The 26102-nt window shown below is 42.3% G+C and overlaps 1 protein-coding gene across 2 annotated transcripts in view; it reads right to left on the reverse strand.

Annotated features, from left to right (window-relative positions):
* QPCT (glutaminyl-peptide cyclotransferase) overlaps nucleotides 1-25863 on the reverse strand; it is a 29880-nt gene extending 4017 nt beyond the window's left edge. Inside the window, exons 1-5 of one of the 2 annotated variants that reach the window (XM_086327423.1) lie at nucleotides 25642-25863; nucleotides 17644-17790; nucleotides 9589-9867; nucleotides 3390-3566; nucleotides 1149-1248 (exon numbers count right to left, since the gene is read on the reverse strand). In XM_086327423.1, the coding sequence (XP_086183549.1) occupies nucleotides 1149-1248; nucleotides 3390-3566; nucleotides 9589-9867; nucleotides 17644-17790; nucleotides 25642-25854 (916 nt within the window). In that variant the 5' untranslated portion in view covers nucleotides 25855-25863. The remainder of the gene's footprint in view (nucleotides 1-1148; nucleotides 1249-3389; nucleotides 3567-9588; nucleotides 9868-17643; nucleotides 17791-25641) is intronic. The other variant, XM_086327424.1, reaches the window with a different exon arrangement.
* Between the last annotated feature and the right edge of the window lie 239 nt (nucleotides 25864-26102).

Here is a 26102-nt window from a genome sequence, read left to right on the forward strand (position 1 = left end):
GAAGTTATTCTTCTTCTCCAAGCCCCCAGCCTCTCTCCTGAGCCACAGATAACTTTGTTTCCTTGGCTAACCTGGCCTAACCTCATCTGGCCTAATCTACTCTCATTTAGTTGTCACTAAACCTTCTTTTCAGAGAAGGCGATGGCACCCCACTCCAGTACTCTTGCCTGGAAAATCCCATGGACGGAGGAGCCTGGTAGGCTGCAGTCCATGGGGTCGCTGAGTTAGGCACGACTGAACGACTTCACTTTCACTTTTCACTTTCATGCACTGGAGAAGGAAATGGCAACCCACTCCAGTGTTCTTGCCTGGAGAATCCCAGGGACGGGGGAGCCTGGTGGGCTGCCGTCTATGGGGTCGCAGAGTTGGATATGACTGAAGCGACTTAGCAGCAGCAGCAAACCTTCTCTTAAGTGACTCTTGAAGGATTTTGGCTTTCTCTTGCATCCCCTTTACTTATTGCTTTAGAAAATAGACAAAGATGGTACTAAATTTAAAAGAATATCACAACTACATAAGGCAGCAAATAGAAGATGACAAAGACAACAGAAGAAAAAAAGAAACATTAAAGGATATCTTTTGGTATCATTATAAGGACATAACATTCATCATTATCCAGTGTGCTTTGCTGAGTTTTCCCTAAAAATGCATTCCATTTGTTACAAACAGGACTCTGAGAAAATATCTCGAAGCTATTTCTAAGGATATGAATATATGAAATGTAGTATTTTATGTTTCCATTTCAAAATGCAGTTTCATGCAGGAAAATAAAAACAGATGAATAGGAATAATTAATTAATAAAGCAAGATAAAAGCCAGTAAAGTATATTGTGTACTCTGATCACACCCTTAAGTCACAAATTCTGAATTTTAGAATGCAGTGTTTATCAGTGAGAAGAAACCAGGTTTGATTCTCTAAGAGTGAAAAAGTGAAAGTGTTAGCCTTTCAGTCATGTCCAACACTTTGCAACCCCATGGACTGTAGCCCACCAGGCTTCTCTGTCCATGGAATTCTCCAGGCAAGAATACTGGAGTCAGTGGCCATTCCATTCTCCATTCTTCCCAACCCCCAGGGATGGAACCCAGGTCTCCCGCATTGCAGGCAGATTCTTTACCATCTGAGCCACCATAATAAGAGCGCTGCTTACCAATTGCTTCAAGTCTACCAAACCATCTGGCAGTGTTTGGGAAAAAGTTGGGAAATGTTGGGAATGGAGCTCCAATTAAATCCAGTAAGACCAATAAATCCTAAGGGAGAAAAAATATTATATAATCACTGTTGCCAAAACACATTTCATACTCAAAAATAGAAAAAAATCAGTCAAGACTAACTGCATTTTAATAACTGAGAATGAAATGAGGAGCTGTATAAATCAACAAAAGGTTTAATAACATTGTAAAGGAATCATCTGAGGGAGATTTTTAAATCTTGCTTATACAATGTGGAGAAATAGCAAAATGTAGATTCTTCATGTCTGTAACTCCAGAACAATATCACTAAGGCTAAATTAGAAGGAGGACACGTGGATAAATATTTCATAGAAAAAAAGGATACATTTGCTTTATTTTCAGATGGGCTTAAAAGCCTGTCTTGTCTTCTACTCCATTCTAATCAGTCATTTTATCCTTAGCCTGTAATAACACGACTGCCAAAGAGAACACTTGCATAGGAACTATTTATTCCTTAAAGCAGCACCTAAGAGAGTTTCCTTGACTAGGAGTTCTGTAAGCTTAGTCTCTGAATATCCATTTCCTTTTCTGTCAAACTAGAAGCTCTAGCTTGCTGATCTCTAAAGGTCCTTTCTGGCTAAAAGCCTCTGTAATAAGCCAAGTGATTCTTCTTTGAGCCATAAAACTTTAGCAGGCTTGAGGACTCCCTGGAGACTACCCCCTACATTAAGAATGCCTGATTTATTTAAGTGAGGTAAGGTATGAGTAATATCTAGCATTGATCCTGATATATAATAGATATTTTCAGAGTCTATGACTCTAAGACATAGTATCTATTAACTCATGAATGATGATTAAATATATTTATCGGGAAAAAAATATCTTGTTTGAAATAGGAGTATATTCACCAGGTTGGATAAGCTCCTAGGAATTTGTTCTGGAGGAAAAATGGTCTTAACTATCACTATGAATTCATATATTTGGACTCGTAAACAAATAACTTTGTTCCTCCTGCTGATCAGTCAGGCCTCTTCTCCTCCTTTGAACCCTTTTAACCACTTGAGCAAAAGTGATTAAATGAGGTGTCAATTATGTTCTCTTGACACCGTATGGGGCTTCCCCGGATGGCTCAGTGGTAAAGAAGTTACCCACAATGCAGGAAATGCAGGGTTGATCCCTGGGTCGGGTAGATCCCCCGGAGAAAGAAATGGCAAACCACTCCAGTATTCTTGCCTGGAAAATCCCATGGACAGAGGAGCCTGGTGGGCTATAGTCCCTGGGCTCACAAAGAGTCAGACATGACTGAGTGACTGAGCATGTACGCATGACCCCTTGTGAGCTGCCAGTGGGCAACGGGATAGAGAGAAAGCCAACACGAGATGTGTTGGAGTCTTACAGGACACTGCATGTGGCCATCTGGACTCACAGGGCGAAGGTCAGTGATAGGACAAAGGACACAGATGAATGGAGGGTGTTAGAAACAGGTTACCAGTTCACAGATAGGATGAGAGTCAGGGATGGGTGGAGCCACAGGAAGATTGAAGTCTCATGGGTTCCATGCAGGTGTCAGTGAATGTCAAATATGGGAAGAGAGTCAGAATAGGAAGGAAATCCAAAGATGGAATAAGGGACCAGGCATGGGTTGTGGGGCCAGAATGAGGGATGAAGGGGGGCCATAAGTTGCACCCACTACTTGGTAATAAGACCAAAATTTTAAGGAAGCACTGAAATGTCACTACCCTCATGTCAAAAACGCCACATCAAAATTTCCTATACTCACTGGAAGTCACTATAATGTTTTGAAGCCACCAAGGAAATTCTTCACTCCCATCCCTATACTATGTTCCACTCATACCCCATTTCCCAAGACCTCAGTCTCCTCTGGCTTGACAGAGGCCTCAGAGATGGGACTTGCTCTCTTCACCTCTAAACTTACTGGGGGAATGTGCTCCCATGGGACCAAACTGAATCTGATGCTTCCTTATTCTGATTTTTTACATCATTTTAGTTAAGCTCAGTCAAACATAACTTCTAACCCAGAATCATTCTTTTTAGCTCTGGGATTCCTCAAAAACCCAGTGCCTGCCAAATAATGCTCTATTATAAACACTCTGCTCCAAGAACGCCGTGGCATTTTTAGGTCTTTAACTGGCTATAGCTTTGACCTCCTTGGAAGCAGAGTCTGCAGTTGCAGCATCATGAAGAGCACCTGGACTCACCATGCCATGCAGTTGGTTGGTGTCCCTCGCTCCAGGTGGGTGTGGTGTCGACGCCATCTTGGAAGCTAAGTGGCGAGACCCATACAGAGAATCCTGAGGAGACCAGAGATGAAAAGCCTCTTCTCCATCAAAGAAAATCAGCTGGAGTGAAAGATCTGGCCTTGAGTCTGAGATATTCTGAATTTTAACAAAACAGAAAAAGAGAGAAAATATTCTCAGAATTTAAAAAATAGCATGCTTTCCTATTAACTGGACAAAATGATGTGCCATGAAGCAAAGGAAGAAGCCAGAACAAGTGAAGATATGTCAGAATTTATTTTGCACCATTTCCTCTCTGAAAATCATCGGAGATCCTACAGTCTTCACCCTTATAGATCTCACCATCTCCACTCCTTCTGAAAACAGAAGTCTTACATTTTTTTTTCTTACTCTTTAGAGAACTCTGGAACTACAATGGTGCACACTGTGACACAGCACCCGGGTCCCTTTCAGAAGGAGGTGTTGTCCCTGTTGCCAGCGGAGGAGTCAGCAGAAGGCCTTCGGTGGTTGGTCCCCTTAAGGACTGGCTCAGCCATGGAGGTTCCTACATGCAATGACTGGCCTAAGCAGGCATGGGAGCCCTCTAAAGGGCCATGCTACCTCCAGAGCTCCCCAAGGTTTGGCTGAGGCTGTTGCTGAACCTGCATGGCAGCCCGGCTTCTCCCTCTGCCTACTCCCATTTCTTTCCCCTCCCTGCCACAGGTGTGATGGTAAGGCCACTCCCTACTAAGTGACGGAAATGCTAACCTCCACATCAGAACACACCTCCCAGGGAACTGAACCTGAAACAGTACCAGTCTTTCTTGCTTCTCACCTTAGTTAAGTCTGCAGTGCTGTATTGAGTTCGAGAGTCTGCCCTTGGAATGCAACAGAGACACAAAGAATGGTAATTACAGCTTCTCCCTCAGAGGAACCTACACTTTACTTGGGTTAGGGAAAGATAAATACGTGGCCATGGCAAAACGTATCAAGGGTCACCAATGTAGCAGAAAAGTCCTCTAGGAACCAGGCAGATTGAGAGGTGGAATCCTTGGAATGTCAAGGACTTCAGGAAAGAGACAGTATTTAAGCGGAACTTAGAAGGATGAGTAGGATTCTGATGGATGTTACACTTTCCACTGTCTTGACAGCGGCTCTCACCTTTCAGATTAGTCCTTCTGGTACCCTAACCCCCATAGTCCTTCAACCCCATTGGAATCTCTAATCTATTATGTTCTAATCTATTGATACGTTCACCTTTTCACAGTCTTTACCTCTAAACTGTCCCCCCTTCACTCTATGCGTGGGTGAGTGCATGCTAAGTCACTTTGAGGCATCTTAGCACGCACGCATGCATGCATAGAGTGAAGTAAGGACACCACAGAGGTAAAGGAAAGACTGTGAAAAGGCGAACATATCAATAGATTAGAGACTCCAATGGGGTTGAAGGACTGTGGAGGTTAGGGTACCAGAAGGACTAATATTCATCATAAATTCTGAAGTCAATCATTCTAATTACTCCCTGCGTACATGTTCAGTTCCTATGCCTCTCTTCACCTTGGTCAAACTCATGTGGCAAAAACATAACATTAAGTTCAACTATCTGCCTGCTTTGTGCCTGCACTCAGGCACCTGAACCTGGATGAAGAAAAATACACAACCATTCACTCTCTCCAGCCCTAGGCAGTTCTGGGGAACTGACTCTGATGTTGCTTTAATCTGTTACAGATAAAACTTCTCCTCTCATCTCTCTAAGGACATGAAAATAGCATTCTTTAAAGTTATTTTCTGTGGCTGTATCCTATTTCCTCTGAGTTCATTTTTCAACTTGTATTATTTGTTTTGCTTTCTTTCTTTCTTTCATGCTGGAGACGGTCCTCAAATATCTGATCATCCTTTGTGTGCATTTGCATGAAGCAATAAGACACGATAGCACTGACGACAGACACAGATTGCTTGGCTCCACTGCAAGGCAGTCTGATGCCCACTGAGGGTTTTCACTGAGGATCCCCAAATGTCACTGTCTGTGGGCCTTCTCTATGGGTGGTTTGCATTCTCCAGAGAAGGATCCTCCAGTTTCCTGTCGGACGTGTGTGAGCTGGCTGCGAGCTTTCTCAGGCTGGAAGCAGGGAAAAGCTGGGGAAGCTCACTGCTTACTGTGTAGTCTTTCACTTCATCTTACCAATTCCCATGAGGTACCTCATTCCTGCCCTCCGGTGTCCCCACATCTAGAACCTCCCTGGCTCAATTTCTCCAGAAAAATATCCCATCATCTCCTACAAGGATACAGGTGAAAGAGTCACCTATCTGCCAGGTAGGGGGTGGAAATCTTATACACGTGTGTGTGTTAAGTCGTTCAGTCATGTCCAACTCTTTGTGACCCTATGGGCTGTAGCCCGCCAGGCTCCTCTGTCCATAGGATTCTTTAGGCAAGAATACTGGAGTGGGTTGCCATGACCTCCTCCAGGGGATCTTCCCAACCCAGGGATCGAACCCACATCTCCTGTGGCTCTTGCATTGGCAGGAAGGTTCTTTACCACTAGTGCCATCTGGGAAGCCCTCTTATACACCTAAGGGCTCCCTATACAGACTTAAACTCTCCTCCTCCATCCCCTACCTCATTTCTGCCTTCCTTACTGTCCCCTCCTATCCCTGAGCCAGTCAGGACTTCATCAGGGGACCACTGTCTTCTTAGACTTCTTCCCCTCTGGGCAATGTGACATCTCTCTACTCTGATATGTCATCTGTCTTTTCTCCATTCACCTTCTGTCTTCATATGGTGGTTTCCATGAACAGATGTTCCCTGAATTCTTCAAAGATGGAATTTTTCTTGACTGCTTTGGGGAGATTTCATAAGAAGGAGAAAAAAATGTCATTATCAACTGAAAACTAAGTTATCTTTGTATGGTAATCATTTCAACTGTCATACTATTACTCCTTAATTATACCCCAAGAAAAAGACAGCTTATTATATTTTGAGTCTCTCATAACTCCTGATAGTACTGAAGATAGGATGTGTCTGTCCGTGAAACATATATGCACTCAGGGTTTCATAAGAACTAGGAGACACAGGTTCGATCCCTGGTCTAGGAAGATCTCCTGGAGAAGGAAATGGCAACCCACTCCAGTATTCTTGCCTGGGAAATCCCATGGACAGAGGAACCAGGTGGGCTACAGTCCATGGAGTCACAAAGAGTCAGACATGAGTTAGCAACTGAGCAACAAGAAGAAGTAGTGGAACAGACTGTCTCACTGGCAAAAGGTATATCGTACAAACATTAGTGGAGACAGTCAAAGAGCCTTGACTGGTTCCAAAGTTCTAACTCCAAATCAAAGAGCATAATCATAGAATACCAGGGCAGAATAAGATGGCTTGGGACCAGAAACACTCTGTTCATGCCCAGTGTTTACATATTCTGCAAGTTTGAAGGTTCAGGTGCCTCAGAAATGTCAACAGTTTGGTAACTCCACGGTTCAGTACAATGGCTTGCTCTCATTCCCTTCTCTTCGCACCATCTCATTTAGATAGCCGTAAACTGTTTTGGACAATGACCCTGAGTCCTGTGAGGCAACTTTCTCTTTTTACTTCTTTTTACGATTGGTGGAAAAATAACTTTGGTCTTTAATCTCTAATAACTCAGTCTCGTATCTCAGAGCTAGAAAAAATGCATGGCCAGATTTGTGACGGTCTTCTAGTCCTTCTTTCTGGCAGTATGACAAATGCCTAGTTACCAGTGTTAGTAGAGTCAGTACATTACCTGCAGTCTTTCCCCATCCAAGGCTGCATCAGCTAACGCCATAAAAATAAGGTGTAAAAACCACCCCAACTTCAGTGGCTTAAAACAACAATCATGAGTTCTCTGGGATCTGCAGGTTAACTGGGGACAACTGGTTTAGGTTGGAGGAGCTCTGTTTCACCCTGCAGTCATCAAGGTTGGCTCTGTTCCACAAGCCTCTTAGTCTCCTCTTAGGACTGGCAAGCTAGCCAAGTCATGCTCTTCTCACAGTGATGGCCAAGGCACAACAGAGCGAGCCCAATTGCACGAACACATTTCCAGCCTCTGTTTGTTATCTACTAGCATCCCATTGGCCAAGGCAAGTCAAGTAACCAAGTCCAGAGTCAAGGAATGAGGAATTACCACCTCAAGTGGTAGGCTCAAGTGGAAGGGCACAGCAAAGTTACAAGACAAGAGAAGTGAAAGTATAATTACAATCTTATTACTAGAAGGGGAAGACTGCAAAGAATTGGAACCATCATCCAGTTAGTTTCCTATCCAGGCTTCTCCAAGGTCACATTCTATCATCCCTTACACAACTCATGACAGCCGAAGAACATAAAATATCTCCTTAATACAAATCTAAAGTACAACTGAAGAATAAATCTGATACTCTCAGGGATTGCATTCAAAACCAGTCTTTATTTTTCATTGCCTACATCACTGTTTACCTCTAATAGAAAAGACACTTATCACAGGGAATATAAGAATCCCTACATGAACTTAAACTATTAAAATAGAATGATCATCTGAAAAGACCAGAGGCCTTTTGGGAGACAATGGGGGAGACTTTTCTACTATGATGGCCATTTCCAATCTATAGGTCCACATCAAAATTTAAATATTTCCAAAATTTTACTGTACTATATAAAAAACTTAAAATGAGGACTTGGAGATCAGATTAAAATTTTTTTGTTGTTTAAAAAAGAAAGGATAATTAAAAGAATGTATGTGCATTTTGCTAATGGAGAGCCTTACTCAAAAATCATTCAGCCCTTTCTACTTCTGGTTACCAGAAGCAGGAGTGAATTACATGGAAACATGTAAAAGATCTCACCAAGAGAAAACACACCCACCGCATAGACTGTGTCTTTAAACCATATTTTACCTCATTTCATGTCCCTACACTAGAAATGCAAATAGGAAAAGTTAACCTTTTATATCAGCTTCTGAACTCTCTCGGTCAATTGCTAGCAAAGGATACTAGTTAAAAGCAGGGCAGCGCATGGAACAAAGACAATATAGAAGGTTCAGAAAACAAAACAAATGGAAAAAAACAGTGAAAAGGATACTGAGTGGTTATAAACAATTCTTGCTTTCTTCAGTTCAGCATATCCAGCAAAAATAGAACCAAATATCTCTATTACTTCCATTACGAGATAACTTTTTTACTTCTTTACCCCAACTTAAGCTGTCTCCTTCATAAAACTTTGAGGGGGAAAAAGGTATTTGTTGTCTGTGAACAAAGTTTTCTGTTTTTGCTTTGCTGTGTTTACTCAGTTATGAGATATCTGAACAAAATGTCTTCATCTGGTGTAGCACTTTTTTCCAATATACACTTAAGAACACAGAGACTGAAATAACATTATCTGAGAGTCCCAGAAGTATTCTGAACTGAAAATGTAACAAAAGCTTTGCTATGCTACAGAAAATTGAGCTGAGATTCACAGACAAAACAATAATGCATTTCTTCTTCATGCTTTTCATCTTGATATGTCTGAATTACCCATTCTCTACTTCAGAACCACTTTGCTGAAACTCCCTCCCCCAACTCAAGGCCACCATCTCTCAGAATAGAAGGCTGTAATGTTCATGGCTATACAAACAAGAAGAAATAAACATATTTCCTACATATGCCTGAATCAACCTTACACCTTCTTAATTTTTTGCAAAAAAAAATGTTTTTAATTTGATGTGTATTCATAACTAAGAAATCAGGTGTCAATTAACAAATACACTCTCATGTACTAAGTAAGGTTCATTGCCCATGGTGGACATTATAAATAATGTAATCTTCCGACTGGGCTTCCCTGTGGCTCAGTGGTAAAGAACCCACCTGTCAAGGGAAGAGACATAGGTTCAATCCCTGGGTTGGGAAGATCCCCTGAAGAAGGAAATGGCAATCCACGCCAGTATTCTTGCCTGAGAAATTCCATGGACAAAGGAGTCTGGCAGGCTACAGTCCATGGGGTCACTAAAAGAGTTGGACACAACCAAGCAACTATACAACAACAATCTTCCAATTAATATTTCAAATTCATTTCATTTTGCAATAAATTAGCACAAAATACACAGAAAGTCTACATCTCTAGATGGCTTTCTTAATGCCCCATGAACTAGAATTCACTCTGAGTTACTGCTAAATATTTTATTATCCCAGGAATCTGCAGGAGGGAAACAGATACCTTCAAGGAAAAGAGTTGCTTGTCTAAGGCCCGAGCAAGTTCCAGCATCATTGCACATGGCACGGCTGAATCAGTGGCTCCCACAAACACTCTGTCGTCCCAATGAGGAAAATACTTGGAGTCATAGTGACAGGCGAGGACCAAGTGTCGTTTAGCAGTGGGGTTGAGGGTGCTGATGATATTCGAGAAAGACCGGTACCCGTAGGGGGTCTGACTCAAGAAGGTGTCTACTTCCAAGACCCAGTCAGCTTGAAGTCTCTGAATTCTCTGCATGATGTGCTGATCAAAACAAAAACCAAAATTTCAGGTCTAGACAGTTTTGTTTTAGAAATTTTATGTAATACCTCTCCAATTAAAAATGCAATACATATTTATTGTATTAATAGCAAGGATGTTGAAAGGAAAAATAATCTAGTCCTCTCCCATAGTGTCCCCCTGCCAATCCAACCCAACCAACTGTTAATACTACCTATGTTAAGAGTCTGATGTGTATCTACACCCTTCTTGTTTATACAAACATACACTAGCACACAAACATGTATATTTAGCAGAGGGATGTATATTCTTATAGGAATAGAATCCTACTCTACATCTGCTCTGCCCCTTGCTCTTCTCACTTAACAATGTATCATGGACCTCTCTAAAGGAAATTAACCCTGAATATTGTTTGGAAGGACCGATGCTGAAGTTGAAGCTCCAATACTTGGGCCACCTGATGCGAAGAGCCGACTCACTGGAAAAAACCCTGATGCTGGGAAAGATTGGAGGCAGGAGGAGAAGGGGACAGCAGAGGATGAGATGGTTGGATGGCATCACTGACTCAATGGACATGAGTTTGAGCAAACTCCGGGAGATAGTGAAGGACAGGGAACCTGGCATGCTGCAGTCCATGGGGTTGGAAAGAGTCCGACATGACTGAACAACAACAATGGACCTCTCTGCACATAAGGAGATATAGCTCCAGTTCAGTATATATTACAGCTCACTTTTAATATTTCTAGCAGGATAACAAGACAGATTTGAGACATTAGATATACTGCTGCTGCTGCTGCTAAGTCGCTTCAGTCATGTCCAACTCTGTGCGACCCCATGGACTGCAGCCCACCATGCTCCCCCGTCCCTGGGATTCTCCAGGCAAGAACACTGGAGTGGGTTGCCATTTCCTTCTCCAATGCATGAAAGTAAAAAGTGAAAGTGAAGTCGCTCAGTCGTGTCCGACCCTCAGTGACCCCACGGACTGTAGCCCACCAGGCTCCTCCATCCATGGGATTTTCCAGGCAAGAGTACTGGAGTGGGGTGCCATTGCCTTCTCTGATTAGATATACTGGATACTTTACCACTAGCGCCACTTGAGAAGCCCTCTTAGAATGGGCAGAACCTCAGATATCCTTCAACCATTCCCTTGTAACTCTCCCCCTTCTGTACATTATCCTTAACAGGTGAGCTCTAGTATCTTTTGTTAGTGTTTGTTACATTATGAAATATTTGCTGACTGGGGGCACATGTTAAGTGCTTGGGACAAAAAGAGTTGCCATTTGCAATTCTCATCCTCAAACAAACACTAACAAAAGATACTAGAGCTCACCTGTTAAGGATAATGTACAGAAGGAGGATGGTTACAAGGGAATGGTTGAAGGATATCTGAGGTTCTGCCTATTCTAAGAAGGCTTCTCAAGTGGCGCTAGTGGTAAAGTATCCACCTGCCAATGTAGAAAACACAGGAGACACAGGGGTCGATCTCTGGGTCAGGAAGATCCTCTAGAGTAGGAAATGGAAGTCCACTCTAGTAATCTTGCCTGGAAAATTCTATGGACAGAGGAGCCAGGCGGGGTACAGTCTATGGGGTCACAAAAGAGTCAAACATGATTGAGCACCTCAGCACACTGCTCTAAGAATCAATCAGTAACTCTGAACCCAAGCCCTGGGATTTCTTTGGAAGGAATGATGCTAAAGCTGAAACTCCAGTACTTTGGTCACCTTATGCGAAGAGTTGATTCATTGGAAAAGATTCTGATGCTGGGAGGGATTGGCAAGAGGAGAAGGGGACGACAGAGGATGAGATGGCTGGATGGTATCACTGACTCGATGGATGTAAGTCTCAGTGAACTCCGGGAGTTGGTGATGGACAGGGAGGCCTGGCGTGCTGCGATTCATGGGGTCGCAAAGAGTCGGACACGACTGAGCGACTGAACTGAATTGAACCATAATGACATAACAAGCAGTTTTCCCTTTGTATTCAAAGCAGGTCCAGATCCTCTGCAAATGCTGGTGAAGATAAGAAAGAATCTATTTTCCCATCTTTCCTGATCACCTTGGGCCTTGTGAGCAACATGATGTCTGACAGGGAAGGGCAACAGATGTAAAAGGAACATCTCTTCAGGGACTGGAGGTGTCTTCTTAAAGAATTTAGAGTTTGTGATGTGAGAAGTTGCAGGTGAGTTCATGGCTGTTCAGTTTGCCCTTTCCTATCTTTATTTTCTCTTTGCTTAATTCTCACTACGTTCCATTTATTTCATTTTGAAATATTATATAGATCGTTGAAGGTTGCCTTAAAAAATTATTTTTAAGTCACACAACAATTATTTTTTATTTTCAAGTCATACAACAATTATTTTTAAGTCACCCATCAACATATCCGGCAATTTGTTCCACAATGAACATCCAGTGGGGATGGACCTTGAGGTGATAAACAAATAACTTATAATGACTGGAAAAGAATGGGAGAATTTTTCCCCCCCAAGGAAATAAATGACTTTCTAGCCTAGCCAAGTCTTGTGTGACCTGCCCTAACTAGTGTGACATGACACGTAGGCAAGAGCCTTGAAACAACTGGGGCAGGAAGCTTCCAGGAAGAGGAAACTAAGCCAGAGGGAAGACAGTGATTCTATAGTCAGTCCTGAAAAAGCCAAATAAACAAACCGTTTCCCAGTTACTCCTTGTTCTCTGTCAGGAGGTGGACTTTGGCCTAAAGAGCAATGTATACAACGTACCTTACCTTTTCTATGATACATTTACAGGCTGTTTTTTCATATAAAAATAATTTTTGAACCATTATAACCTTTTTGAAATGATTACTCATCTCTCATTTATTTTGTCATTCTCCACAATGCTTAGTGTTGGGCTTTGTCCACAGTAGGCTATCAGTAAATATGGACTGATTAGAACTCATACTTATTCTAAATGAGACTATATAAAATAATATGGTATAGGATATTAATCATTTGACTAGAGAGAAATCACTGCCTCTAAGAAAAGTTTTCCAGAGAATGTGAAAAGAAGTTATCCCCAGACTTTGGGGAAAAGAAATTTTTCCATAAAAAAGGGGTCAGTCTTTAAAAATAAATAAATAAAAAGCACATCTCCAGAACATCTGGTATCCAGATGATGAACTGCTCCATAAAATGTGTTCAACACCAACAGCAGCCTGCATGCTTACAAAATGAACTGGGATTTTAAAAATATGTATCTCTTAGCTTTGCTCAGCTGAAGTCTCACACACAAACTCATTTCTCAACCCTGAACAGGTTTTGGCCATAATATCTGATACCTGTATTGATGTTAAAATCCACAAAAGTGTCAGCAAATGCCCCCCAAAAGAGTTCTCCCTGCACTAACCTTTTTTACTCAGTATAAATATTTTTATTTGTCTTAGCAACTAATTTCTTTATAAACAATCAAATTGGCTGCATAATCTAATTAGGTCACCAATAGCCCTTATTGTTGTGCTTGTGGCTTGCAGACTTAGTTTGCGAGTTCCCACTGTAATTCTCCAGGGTAGGCTCCACAAACTACTGCTCTTCTCTCTAGACTGCCCCTGAACAGAGAGTGCTTGGCTATGAGAGGGCGTCTAAGGCAGCTATGTTTCCCAAACTCCAGGTTGCAGGAGCCTCAGCCTACCAGGCATGCTAAAATGTAATTTAGAATATAGATGGATTTCTTTTTTTTTTTTTTCTAATTTTATTTTATTTTTAAACTTTACATAATTGTATTAGTTTTGCCAAATATCAAAATGAATCCACCACAGGTATACATAGATGGATTTCTATACATCTATCTTTTTAAATGGAGAGAGAAGAAAAGAGACAGGGAGATGGATAAAGACAGAGAGATGAAGACAGAGAGAGAGTGAGACTGAGTAAAGAGAGAAAGAAAAGCATATGAAGATGGAGGGGGAGACAAGGAGAGAGACAAAGAGAGGCCAAGACTGGGGGTGGAGAGAGAGCAAGGAAGAGAAAAATAAAAGTAAACATGACATTCTGCTTCCTGCTTCCTGGGGAGGAAGGCCCGTGGGGGACTTTAGGTAACATTGGTGAATGATGCTGGGTCAAGTTAATTAAACTTACACTCTCCTTTCCAAGGTCTGAGAAACACTGTCATTAGCAGACCAGATTTGTTTGGAAGAAGTAGATTCTGTGCTATTTGCAATAAGTCTGCAAATATTGCCTGGATGCTGCCACTGGGGACTCCGGGCACTTCCTCCCTCTTGGGTGGACCACGTATTAGCCCCTCAGGCTTTCAAACCAGGGCCCTCCATTCACGGATACACATACTTTCCACTAAAGAAGCCCAGCTTCAGCTACTCAGATACACTGGACATCTACAGGGGATTTTAACCACCACATTTCTAGCTTGCTTCTAGACAAAGTTTTTGGCTTGCTCCTCAGTGAGACTTTATCATCTTGACTTTTTAATTCATTGTTTATTCCTCTCTCAGCTAGAAATCACTGGAATCCTCCAAAATTTAATACCTTCCAAGTATTATTTACAAATAAAGTATCTTCTCAAATAAATATATTCTAAAAATCCAAGAGGCAGCATTAGACCCACTGATCAGAGACAATAAAAATGAAGACTATGGGATATTGCTCCCATATTATCCTCTGAAAGGGAATTCATAGCAATATACATCTTTATTGATAACTGATGAAAGTTAATTCACTAATCAATTTTATACCAAGTCTACATTTTTTTTTAGATTTTTAAAGTGTTCTTTAGTTATGACCCTGAAACTCTATAAATTATAAAACATCTGACTGGGTCCTCAAAAGTGCCTCAGGAGAAAAAATAATTTTCCACCATTCTTGTCTAAATTTAGTTCAGAGCAAAAGGTACTAATAGTCAAATTAAAGTCATTAGTGCAGTTCCCCCCTAATATCTCAGTATCATCTGTTTCATTTTCAAAAGAGGGAATTCTTTATCTTCCACATTTTGGGGGGGGCAGCTTTCCTAAAATTCATGGTAATTTTCTTCTCCCCAAATTATAAAACTGAATGTCTTAAGTGAGATTTCTAACACAACCATTCTGTCAGCACTGCTGCTATGCAGCCAACTATATGCAGGGAATCCAGCAACAGTTCCCGGCACATTCCAAAATACTGTCAATAAATTTCTCACTTGCCTCCACCCCCACCTGCATTGGGAGATGTTATTATGAATTTTGCAAAACTTTTAAATGAATATGTAGTTTTAAAATCACAACAGAATCTATGTATATTATTTCTGCAATCTATACTCCTGGAGCTAGAGAAAGATCAAAATAGCAATATTTTGTTGTCTTTATTGCTTTTTAGAGGACACAGCCAGAAACCTCAGGTCTAAATGTGCATATACATTTTGCAGATATATATTTGGCCTTCTGAGCAATGCTATGGGGAAGTGAAAAAGTGGAGATGGGTGAGCATTACAGACATAGATTTTTTCAAATGAAGAACTGAAGATTTTGCAAAGACCCAGTCAGTGCCCTGAACTTTTCTGGAAAATGCTTGAGCGATGAGGCCCAGGGGAGATCATTGAAATGAGTGGTATGTGCCTTGCTCTCCAACTGGGGCCTGAGAAGACACAGAGCTGGACTCATGCGTGAGCACACACCACAGAGCTAGGCTCGCCCAGCCACTGCTCTCCAGGGCTTGGATGGAGAAGTCAAGTAGATCCCAGTGCAGGTTCCAGCCTCATCTCTACAACATGTATAACCATGAGCAAGTTAAATTGCATACCTCAGCCTTTTAAAATCTGTAGCACTGGGAGAATAATTGTCCCCAAAAAGGTGGCACTGCCGTGTGAACTGAATGAGATTATCCAAGCAAAGTTTTCCATCAAGCGCCTGACAGAGCTGGAAAAAGCCCTGGATAAAAGTCTGCCATCATCAGCATTATTCCTCTCTCTGCCTAGAGCTTAGAAGAAATTAATGTCGTCTTTGGGTCTCCTCCACCTAAGTCCTTAAGGAAAGCAAGAGCTGTTTGGATGGAAGACAAGAGGCTAATGGGGCAACAGACAATGCATCTGGGCTCACCTTGAGAGGCAGAAGTCATATATTGGATAGAGAGGAAGAGCCCACCAGCTGTGCTGCTGGGCCTTGCGGGTATCACTTTGTCACTGCAGTGGAGTGCCAAGGGGTTTGCTGGAAGAGTTAGGCAAGTGGGCTACTCTCAGAGAGGCCAGCCTCTCCCCATTCCTTCCCAAGCTGCCCCTAAAAATGGGGCTACCTTGAAAACACAGGCATTCAGAGCTGGGGTTTCAGATTGCTGAAGAGGATAGACACTTAGGAGTCAGAGAGACATTCAGGTTTAGTCCCTCTAATGGCCTAATCCACCCTCCATAGCAGTGTCTTCCAAACTACAGTGCAAAAATCAGTGCATCTTGAAATCAGATTAGTGGTTCATGACTAGAGTAAAAGGAAAACTAGTAAAATAAAATTAAAATCAGAGGAACTAAAGAGCCTCTTGATGAAGGTTAAAGAGGAGAGTGAAAAGGCTGGCTTAAAACTCAACATTAAAAAAACTAAGATCATAGCATCTGGTCCCATCACTTCATGGCAAATAGATGGGGAAACAATCAACACAGTGACAGACTTTTATTTTCTCAGGCTCTAAAATCACTGCAGATGGTGACTGCAGCCATGAAATTAAAAGATGCTTGCTCATTGGAAGAAAAGCTATGACCAACCTAGACAGCATATTAAAAGCAGAGACATTACCAACAAAGGTCCATGTAGTCAAAGCTATGGTTTTTCCAGTAGTCATGTATGGGTGTGAGAGTTGGAGAATAAAGAAGGCTAAGCGCCAAAGAATTGATGCTTTTGAACTATGGTGTTGGAGAAGACTCTTGAGAGTCCTTGGACTGTAAGGAAATCAAACCAGTTAATCCTAAAGGAAATCAATCCTGAATACTCATTAGAAGGACTGATGCTAAAGATGAAGCTCCAAAACTTTAGCCACCTGATGCAAAGACCTGATTCATTAGAAAAGACCCTGATGCTGGGAAAGATTGAAAGCAGGAGAAGAAGCAGACAACAGAGAACAAAGTGGTTGGATGGCAACACTAACTCAATGGACATGAGTTTGAGCAAGCTCCAGGAGATAGTAAAGAACAGGGAAGCCCGGCCTACTGCAGTCCATGGGGTCACAAAGAGTCAGACACGACTTAGCTACTGAACAACATCAACAGATTGCACATAATAGGAGTATTTTTTAAGAAAGTTTTTTATTAGTTAACTCTATGTTTCTGTGTATAAAATGTAATATATATATATATATATATATATATATATATATTTGCCATGTGTCGGAGTCAGAAGCTTGAGAAGCACTGTACTTGAAAAAGTAGTTTATCACTGGTCTTAACTCTCCCTCCAGGTAAAATACAATTTCAAAAGGGGAATAAAGGCCTGTTAAGACCATAACTCACTCTTGACCCAGAACTGTTAAGAAAGAAATGTCCAAGTCTGTTGAGATTGGGTGTTTAAAGTTCAAGAAAACTTGGTTGGGTGCCTGGGGGTGTGTTATAGAAAAAATCAAGAGTTGGGTACCTAGTACCCTGTCTGATTTTGGCCCTCTCAGACAGAGAATTCATATATAAATTGATTTAGGTTAACATGCATCTCTTAATTCAGAATAGATATTTACTCTTAGTTGTCTGCTTTTCTAGGATGCTTATTTTAGTTAATAAGATGAGATGACAGATCTGAATATAAGACAACTCAGAATTTTGAGCATAGCATCATCTCTCATGGGAACGGAATGTGTTGGACAACCTTCAGAGTAGTGTGCTGTTTCTCACCTGGCGAGCAGCAAAGCTTCCAGGCGATCCAGGATATCGCTCTATCAGCAATGGTCGTAAGTCATTTTGCCACATTTCAGAAATACTGGTGCCTTCTGCAACTTGCCGAAGAGATGATACATTCAAAAGGGCTGGTTGGTGATAATTCTGATAATAAATAAACATTAATATTTACATCATTTCATAACATACTTAAGATTTATCCTGAAACATTTGCAATTGTAAAATATTTGCTTTGAACTTCAAGATAAAGGGATAGCTCTTACATTATAACATAGTAAATTAAACTGCTGCTACTGCTGCTAAGTCATCTGCAACCCCACAGATGGCAGCCAACCAGGCTCCCCCGTCCCTGGGATTCTCCAGGCAAGAACACTGGAGTGGGTTGCCATTTCCTTCTCCAGTGAATGAAAGTGAAAAGTGAAAGTGAAGTTGCTCAGTTGTGTCCAACTCTTCACGACCCCATGGACTGTAGCCTACCAGGCTCCTCCGTCCACGGGATTTTCCAGGCAAGAGTACTGGAGTGGGTTGCCATTGCCTTCTCCCAGTAAATTAAACTACTCAACTTTAAAATTGGCCCCTTAGATCTACAAGTTCGACTGTTTTGGCAGCTTGTTTTTAAAACAGAATTAAGATAATGCTTTGAATCTGAGAATTAATGCTTAACACTTGTAGCTGTGTAACTTTTAATAATTTTGCTACAATTACTTTGTAAAACTAAGGTTTACAAATAACAATTGTTGATATCCTAATCTTAAGAAAACTCAATATTGCAAAAACTACAGCCAACAAAACAATATACTCTGTTAGCATAATTGTTCTATAAAAGCCAGTGTGATGTTATGGAATAAGCATACTCTTGGGGTGAGAGGAGCTGGATTCAAAGTTTTTGCTGCCATTTACAGGTTGTATGACCTTGGCCAGGTCACTTAAATTCTCATTTCCCTAAAATACTAATAAAGGAATTTGAGCTAAATCTGCATTGTCTAATATGGTAGCCAGGAGCCACATGTGCTATTAAGCTCTTGAAATGTAGAGAGTCAGGTGGAAGCGTGCTTTATGTGTAACACACATATTGAATTTTGAAGACTTCGTATGAAAAAACATGCAAAATAGCTCACTAAGAATTTTTATAGTGATTAAAAGTTGAAATGAAAAAATTTGATATATTGAGTTAAATAGTGTTAAAATTAATTTAACCTATTGTCTTTTACTTTTTTAATAGAGCTACTAGAAAATTTTAAATTACATATGTCCTTCGCATTATATATTTCTATTGAATAGCTCTAACCGGATGATTGTTGCAATTCTTTTCAGTCAGAGATTGATGATTCTACAATCCACTAAATAGTACATTTTTTGTCTTCAGTTAAAATTATTTTAATATTCCATTAATGCTCACACTCTTTGATACACTTATATATTAAGTGAACCTTAATTTAAGCAGCTGAACAAACATAAAATTCAAATTTGTATTCTGGATACTACTTTATACTTGCTGAATTTTCTTATAATTCCAGTAATGATGAATCATTCATTCATTACATGTTCATCAGGCATTCAATGACAGAAAGTGTTACTCCTCCCCATAGGGAAGTGAGTCCTTGATCTGATTTCTTCTCTGAGGGGAATGATGAAGGTAACATAAATTTTTCGGAAATCAAAACAGAGCTCATGGGAGCCCTCTCTATTTTATGGCTTTTTCCAAAACCAGTATAAATTGATTATGTGCAGGTTATCACATGGGTGTTTTCACTCCATGAGAAACTGTGGAATTAGAGCATGCTTATTGTCTGATTGGAGAAGAAATGGCAACCCACTCCAGTACTCTTGCCTGGAAAATCCCATGGACAGAGAAGCCTGGTAGACTACAGTCCATGGGATCACAAAGAGTCGCACACGACTGAGCGACTTCACTTTATTGTCTAACGCTTATTATACTTATACTTCACTATGTCTCAGTGGCACTCTCAGCTATTATCACACAAAGATAGGGGGCTGTGGGTCCAGGCAGCCCCCTTCAACTTGGCCTCTCAACTCAACTCCTCATCATTTACTATCTATAACTCTGGCTAGGTTACTTAACCTCATTATGACTTAACATCCTCATCTGTAAAAGGGAAGTAATAACACCTACTTTCCAGGGTAATTATAACTAAGTGAGCTAACTCATGTAAACTACCTCAGTAAACATTTGGTAAGTATTATTAGTTCTATTACTGTCTATCAGACACTGAAGAGGTATAAAATTCTGAGCTGGAAAGGTCACTTAGAGATGATTATAATCCAATCTCTTTGCTGTCAGTGGAAACTGAGTCAGAGAGACTAGCTGATTTTCCCAAGGTTGTAGGAGAGTTACAGGTAAGTTCGAGAAAGGATCATGGTGGTGTCAATTCCCAATCCCATGCTCTGCCTCCCTGCATTATCTGTGACTTTCAGTGCACAACACTGTCTATTGATGCTGCTTCTGAACATCTTAAGGTTTGTGTTTATTTACTGATCATACATTTAAAAATATATTTCCTTGCTAAATTTGTTGCTGTAGCCTTTAAAGTCCCTGGTACCTCAGATCTAAGTCTTCCTGTTAACACTCAAACAGCACTTTGAGAAGAAAGAGGGAGATAAAAGATAAAACCATAGAAATGTGAGAAGCGAAAAGAAGAGAATGGAGGCAAGAAGTTGGAAAACTCACACGGTTAATTATTACTTAACACAGACAACAAGAGCCTCTGATCTCTCCTGCTGCCCCACAAGCCCCGTGCAGGACCACTCAGACCAACTCACCATGCTTCAGTCTCCCTGGCATTCTTCAGGACCCAAGGCAGTGAGGCTCAGGCTTGTTGGGGCATTTGCATTGTGGTGCCTTCTACCCTTGAAGGCTTTCCACTTCCTCTTCACCTAGCTAACTCCTGCTCATTTCAGGTTGGAGTGTAGAGGCCTTGTGTGTCTATTTGTTTAATGTCTAATTTCATGCAAGATGTCAACTCCAAGAGGACAGGAACTATCTCTCTTACTTGCCATGCTCTCCCCAGAACCACACAGCACCTAGCTCACGTGGCACACTCAATAATAATTGGGTTAACTCATCAAATATGGAATCAACAAGTGAACTGTCTTTCTAAAACTAACTTCATTAAGACGGTATGTACATAATAATAAAGTAAAATGGGAAGTTTCCCATCATATATACCAAGTCAGTTGAATGAACAGAGATTATAGAGCCAGGAAAGACAAGCGGCTGCCTGCTACAGAGGGCCAGGAAGTGCTGTAGTTCAATGTTGGTAGACTTTGTTCTTTTTGAGTTTCTGAGAGTCGGTGCTTGTGATGTTTAGAGTTGAGAGCTGGCCTGGGAAAGTCACTGTGACAATCAAGAACTGTTGTGTCAAAGGCTGTCTGGCCAAGGACTCCTTTTCATTTACTGTTTATTACTCCATCCATCCCAGACCCTATCTGGTCACTGTGGTCCTTGACTCCATGTCCACAGTGAATGGAAATCAAGTTGATATTTAAATGGGCGATTTATATAAAGATTGCCGCCATGGCTTGCCCACTTGCCCAACAGGGTGGAGTGTTGCTCCAGGACCCTTTGTTTTGGGCATGTAAGATCCTCTGTTCAATAAATCACTGATTGTCTCTGTCACCATCTCCAGGCTCTTTCTTTGGCCTCGAAACTGGGCAACTACAAGGTTCACAGGCCTGCAGGGCGCAGCCCAACAATTCGTGAGCCAAACAGGAGCCCAAGGAAACTCCCATGAGCCCCAAGATGTTGGGAAATAAGGATTATGAGGAAGAAGGGAAATAAGTAAATAAGTAAATAGGTGATTTACGGAGGCTTAAAAAGAGTTCTTAAGAGATTTAAGGAAAAAACAGGAACAAAATAATCCTCTAGCATCACTACCTGTTACAGATACTGTGAATGAAACATGGTTGACAAACAATGCTTAATGGATAAGTAAAGGGTAAGCTCATTAGATAAGTCTATTGGTGCTCCTGAATACAGAAACTTACCTGTGTTGATCCTCAGTCTCCTGGGCTTACGCATTAAATGAACACACTTTGGTAAAGAGCCCTTCCCCTCCCTGCCTCTCTGGGAGTAAAGATGCCCCTGTGAAATCACAGAGATTAAAAGCTGTGCTATGCCAAGCTAAGTCACTTCAGTCGTGTCCGACTCTGTGCGACCCCATAGACGGCAGCCCACCAGGCTCTCCTGTCCCTGGGATTCTCCAGGCAAGAACACTGGAGTGGGTTGCCATTTCCTTCTCCAATGCATGAAAGTGAAAAGTGAAAGTGAAGTCGCTCAGTTGTGTCCGACTCTTAGCGACCCCATGGACTGCAGCCTTCCAGGCTCCTCCATCCATGGGATTTTCCAGGCAAGAGTACTGGAGTGGGGTGCCATTGCCTTCTGCTAGAGAAGGGGAAACAGTCATAATCGGTTAATTGCCTAAGCTTTTCTATTCATTAAAGCCCTGAATGGAGAACCATTTGATTTTTCCAACCTAAACAGCATTTGTTTGATTTTTACGGAGGCTGACTCTCAGAACTCAATAAATATAAAAATCTATGTGCAGCTGAGAGGAAGCAGTAGAGAAGAAACCTGAAAATAAAGTGCAAATTGGGCACAAAGACAGTAAATGAATGAGGTAAAACTGTGTTGAGCTCAATGTTAAATGTCAACCCCAAACCACTCTAGGTTTATTTCAGTTAAAAGGCACATAGACAATTTTCCATTGGTACGGGCATTCTCAGAGGAGTGAGTCTCTATTACAGCCCCTGCCTTGTCTTTCCATCCAGGCAGAAAGGACAATAAGTCTGCTTTGGGTGACAAGAATCTTTCAGCTGCAAAAGTGTGAACCAGGTCTCCTTCAGCATCTCCTCTGGACTAATCACACGGTGCCCGGCCAAAGAGGGTTTTAATTACACAATTTGCAGAACTGGCCCGGCTTGCAGATGGATTTGAGGTCCCACACCATTGAATGGAAGGGAGAACATTACAGAAGCACAGCCAAATCAATTCTAGTTTCCATCCAATATGAGCATCACCCAGACAGCGCTCACATTAACACCTGTGTCTACTTCAAATTCAACCCATTTATAGAACTCCTTCTGGGTCAGATGCCACTGATATGATAAATGAAGTTGTGGAACAGTTGAGAAGTGAATATGATAAAGTCCTATCTTCTTTAATGCTAGCAGCCCTCTATCTAAAAGCGAAACAGTGCAGGTTTTAAAAACAACAATTTAGAGCCAAATCCCAGATCCTCACTTGCTAGCTATGACCAGGAAAAGCTCCCGTATCTGCATAATGGATGTCATAGTACTTACCAGCCAGATGCAAGAAGCTCAAAAACAGCACATTTTCTTTCTCCTTTTACCACCAACATGCAGACTACCACTGGCCCTCTGCCCCTGCCAGTGGAGTCTCCATTGCTGCTTTATGATTCACAGGAATCATAATGGGCAGAGGGATAGATGGCCAAGAATTTTAGAACCACAGAGGAGGGGAACCTAATGGGGTTTTAGAATATATGTGGTTCCAGAAGTGGAAAAACGTGAATTCTGGTGAGAGCAGTAATTCTCCTCCAGAACAATCCTAGAGGAGGGCTCCTAGGTGAAGCCAACTCTCCTGTACAAGGTTCCTCCATCCTTCATATGACTTAAAGTTTTCTTTTTTACTTTTGTTAATAACAAAGGGAAAATCTATCAAGTAAAATACATTGGGTCCCAGCTTCATGATAAGGAAAGTTTGGAAACCACCTAAACATCCAATAATAAAGGCATGGTTGAATTAAGGAAAGACAAGGACTCTTCAATTCGCAGCTGTAATGGTGGTCAAGGTTCCTCATCTGTAAATTGGGGATGAATATATCCTTCTTACTACAAGGGCACTGCGAGGTTCAAGTCAGATGCTTATATATAGAAGCCTGATACCCAGATGCCAATGCCCCTAAATATATACCAGTGAGCCCACCTGTGAATCAAATAACATATAATATGACTTCTATGGAAAAATCGTTTACAGGTTTCAAACAAATCGCAGTCTTCTAAACACAACCATAAAGTAGGGTTGAACTGTTTTTACGTATTAGATCCCACTGGAAAAGACACACCTTTATTTCAAAGCAAAGAAATGGATTTCAAAATCAGTACTTCCTTTACCACACCTCACCTTTTGGCAGACCAGTGTGCCAAGGGCACACCCCACATGATTAAAATAGCTAAATATCATGCAGAGCAGGAAGGCATGAATTTTAGTGTGGATTAATTCATTTCCCAGGCTGCAAATTGTACTTGACACCTGATAGATCTTATTAAAGCCTTAAAGGGTAAGGGGCTGGGGGACCAGAAATCAGGCATTGTCGTGGCTGACTTTATCATTTGCATCAATTGCTTGCACATCTTGAAAGGAAACAAATAGAACAGCGATTAGAAGATTCTTAAATATAAAAGAGATTCGGGCTTTAAAAGACATTTCTCAAAAGCTAGAGTCTCATTAGTTTAAAAGACTGAAAGAATCCAGCACCTTCTCACACCCACAAATACCTCCTGCCTGTAAATGACCCCTCAGAACAGCTCCTTCTGTCCCCACCTCACTTATTCCCATCCATTTCCACGGATCATAAAGACACATTTGGTGTGGCTCCACATTCTGGTAGTTAATGCCCCTTCCCAATTTCTGGCAGGAAAGAGAAGATGGAAGTCTGTAACCCTATGTTCATCTATGGACATTAGTCCTATTGAATTCTCATGGGAAGCTTTTCTTATAATGAAGTTATTTGTGAATCGATTGCCCTCATCGTCCCCAGGTTCCCTGTGGCTAGTGATGTCCTTATGTAAGTGGAGCACCCTTGTGGTCCTTGAATGGTGAAGCTATAAGTATCACCCAGAGAGCTGAAGTGGACTATTGATATCCATAGTCTGTGGCAGGCCAGGACCCACAGGTGAGCCCGGAGAGGGCCTGTGCATTCGCCCTGAGCCCTCTAAGTCAGTACTGGCAGACCACAAGCATTTAAGAGATCTGTTCAACAACGCTGTCAAAGGTCATATCCCTTTCAGTTCAGTTCAGTTCAGTCGCTCAGTCGTGTCGGACTCTCCGCGACCCCATGAATCGCAGCACGCCAGGCCTCCCTGTCCATCACCAACTCCTGGAGTTCACTCAGACTCACGTCCATCGAGTCAATGATGCCATCCAGCCATCTCATTCTCTGTCCCTTTACTTTGCTGCTTTTCTTAGTATCTTTGAAAGTATACCAACCTTTGCTTAAGTCCCTAGCAGTTTTACACAGTTTTGAAAAACTGTTACACAAGAAATGGAAATAACTGTGAACCTATTTACTTCACACAGAGGGAGCTTGCAAATCCCTTTTATCCTAAGTTCATTACATGAAATCTCCACCTACAATTTTATACATTTCTTTAACAATTGTATTTTACTTTTAACGAAAAAAAAAAAACCATTTTAAAGTAAAGTGGGTCTCCAAGTAATCTCCTCCTTTCGGCGCTGATTCGCTTAAAAATCTAAAACAGACCGACACACACGTCCGTGCCTGGAAACTTCAACACCTGGAAGGCGTCCCGGGATACGGCGGCGCGGCGAGGGAGCGGTGGCACACCCCCAGGCACGCCCCGCACCTAGGCCGCCTGGAGCGCCGAGACCCAGCCCCCCCCGCCTCCTGAGCTGGCGGATGCGCCGGTGCTGCGCCCTCACCTCCCCGCTCCGCCACTGCAGGCAAGTCACACTTCGTGTGCCTATCAGTACCAGCATCAGACCGCAGCCGAGCACAGCCCGGTGACATCACCCAGCTCCCAAGGCATCTCCAAAGCCTCCCGGCGGCCAGCCAGGCACCCTGGCGAGCACGCAGAGCCCCAACTCTTCTGGGCGCAGGGTTGGGGGACCTCGGCTCTGCCCGCTTCTCATCCTGCCCAGGTGGGGGTCGCGGGACTGAGTCCCCGCACGCGAGAGAGCCGCCCAGATACAATCGCGCAGCAGCAGTCTCTCACCTTCTCTTGGGTCCAGTCTACCGCGCCCCGACGGACCCCACTGACTGCCAGGGGTAGGACGGCCACCAGCAGCAGCAGGTGGAGGGTGTCCACGACGCGCGGGTCCCTGCAGCCTGCCATCTCTCCTGGGCTGTCTGGGTGCCGGTTCCTGGAGCCGCCGGCGGTCACGAGCCCGGGAACGCGCGTCCTTCGCCTTCCCCCTTCTCCACCCATGGGTCGACTGCGCCCGCCTCCCCATCGTCTTCGGGTCGCCTCCCCGCCGCTCTGCGCAGGCCAAAGCCGCAGCTCTCCACCCACCACCCCCACCTTAGCAACCCGGGGACTGGGCTGTCCTAGGAGGCACGAGCTTCCGAATCCACGGGGACTCACTGCCACTTCCTTGGAAGAAGGGAAGGAGAGAAGAGACATGGGAGAAGCATCTTTACGATCTCCACTGCTGTGACGGGAATGGAAAGGGGAGG

Source organism: Bos grunniens, chromosome 11 (genome assembly GCF_055505025.1).
Source record: "Bos grunniens cultivar Pamir isolate PY7600 chromosome 11, Bosgru_T2T1.0, whole genome shotgun sequence".
NCBI classification, from domain to species: domain Eukaryota; kingdom Metazoa; phylum Chordata; class Mammalia; order Artiodactyla; family Bovidae; genus Bos; species Bos grunniens.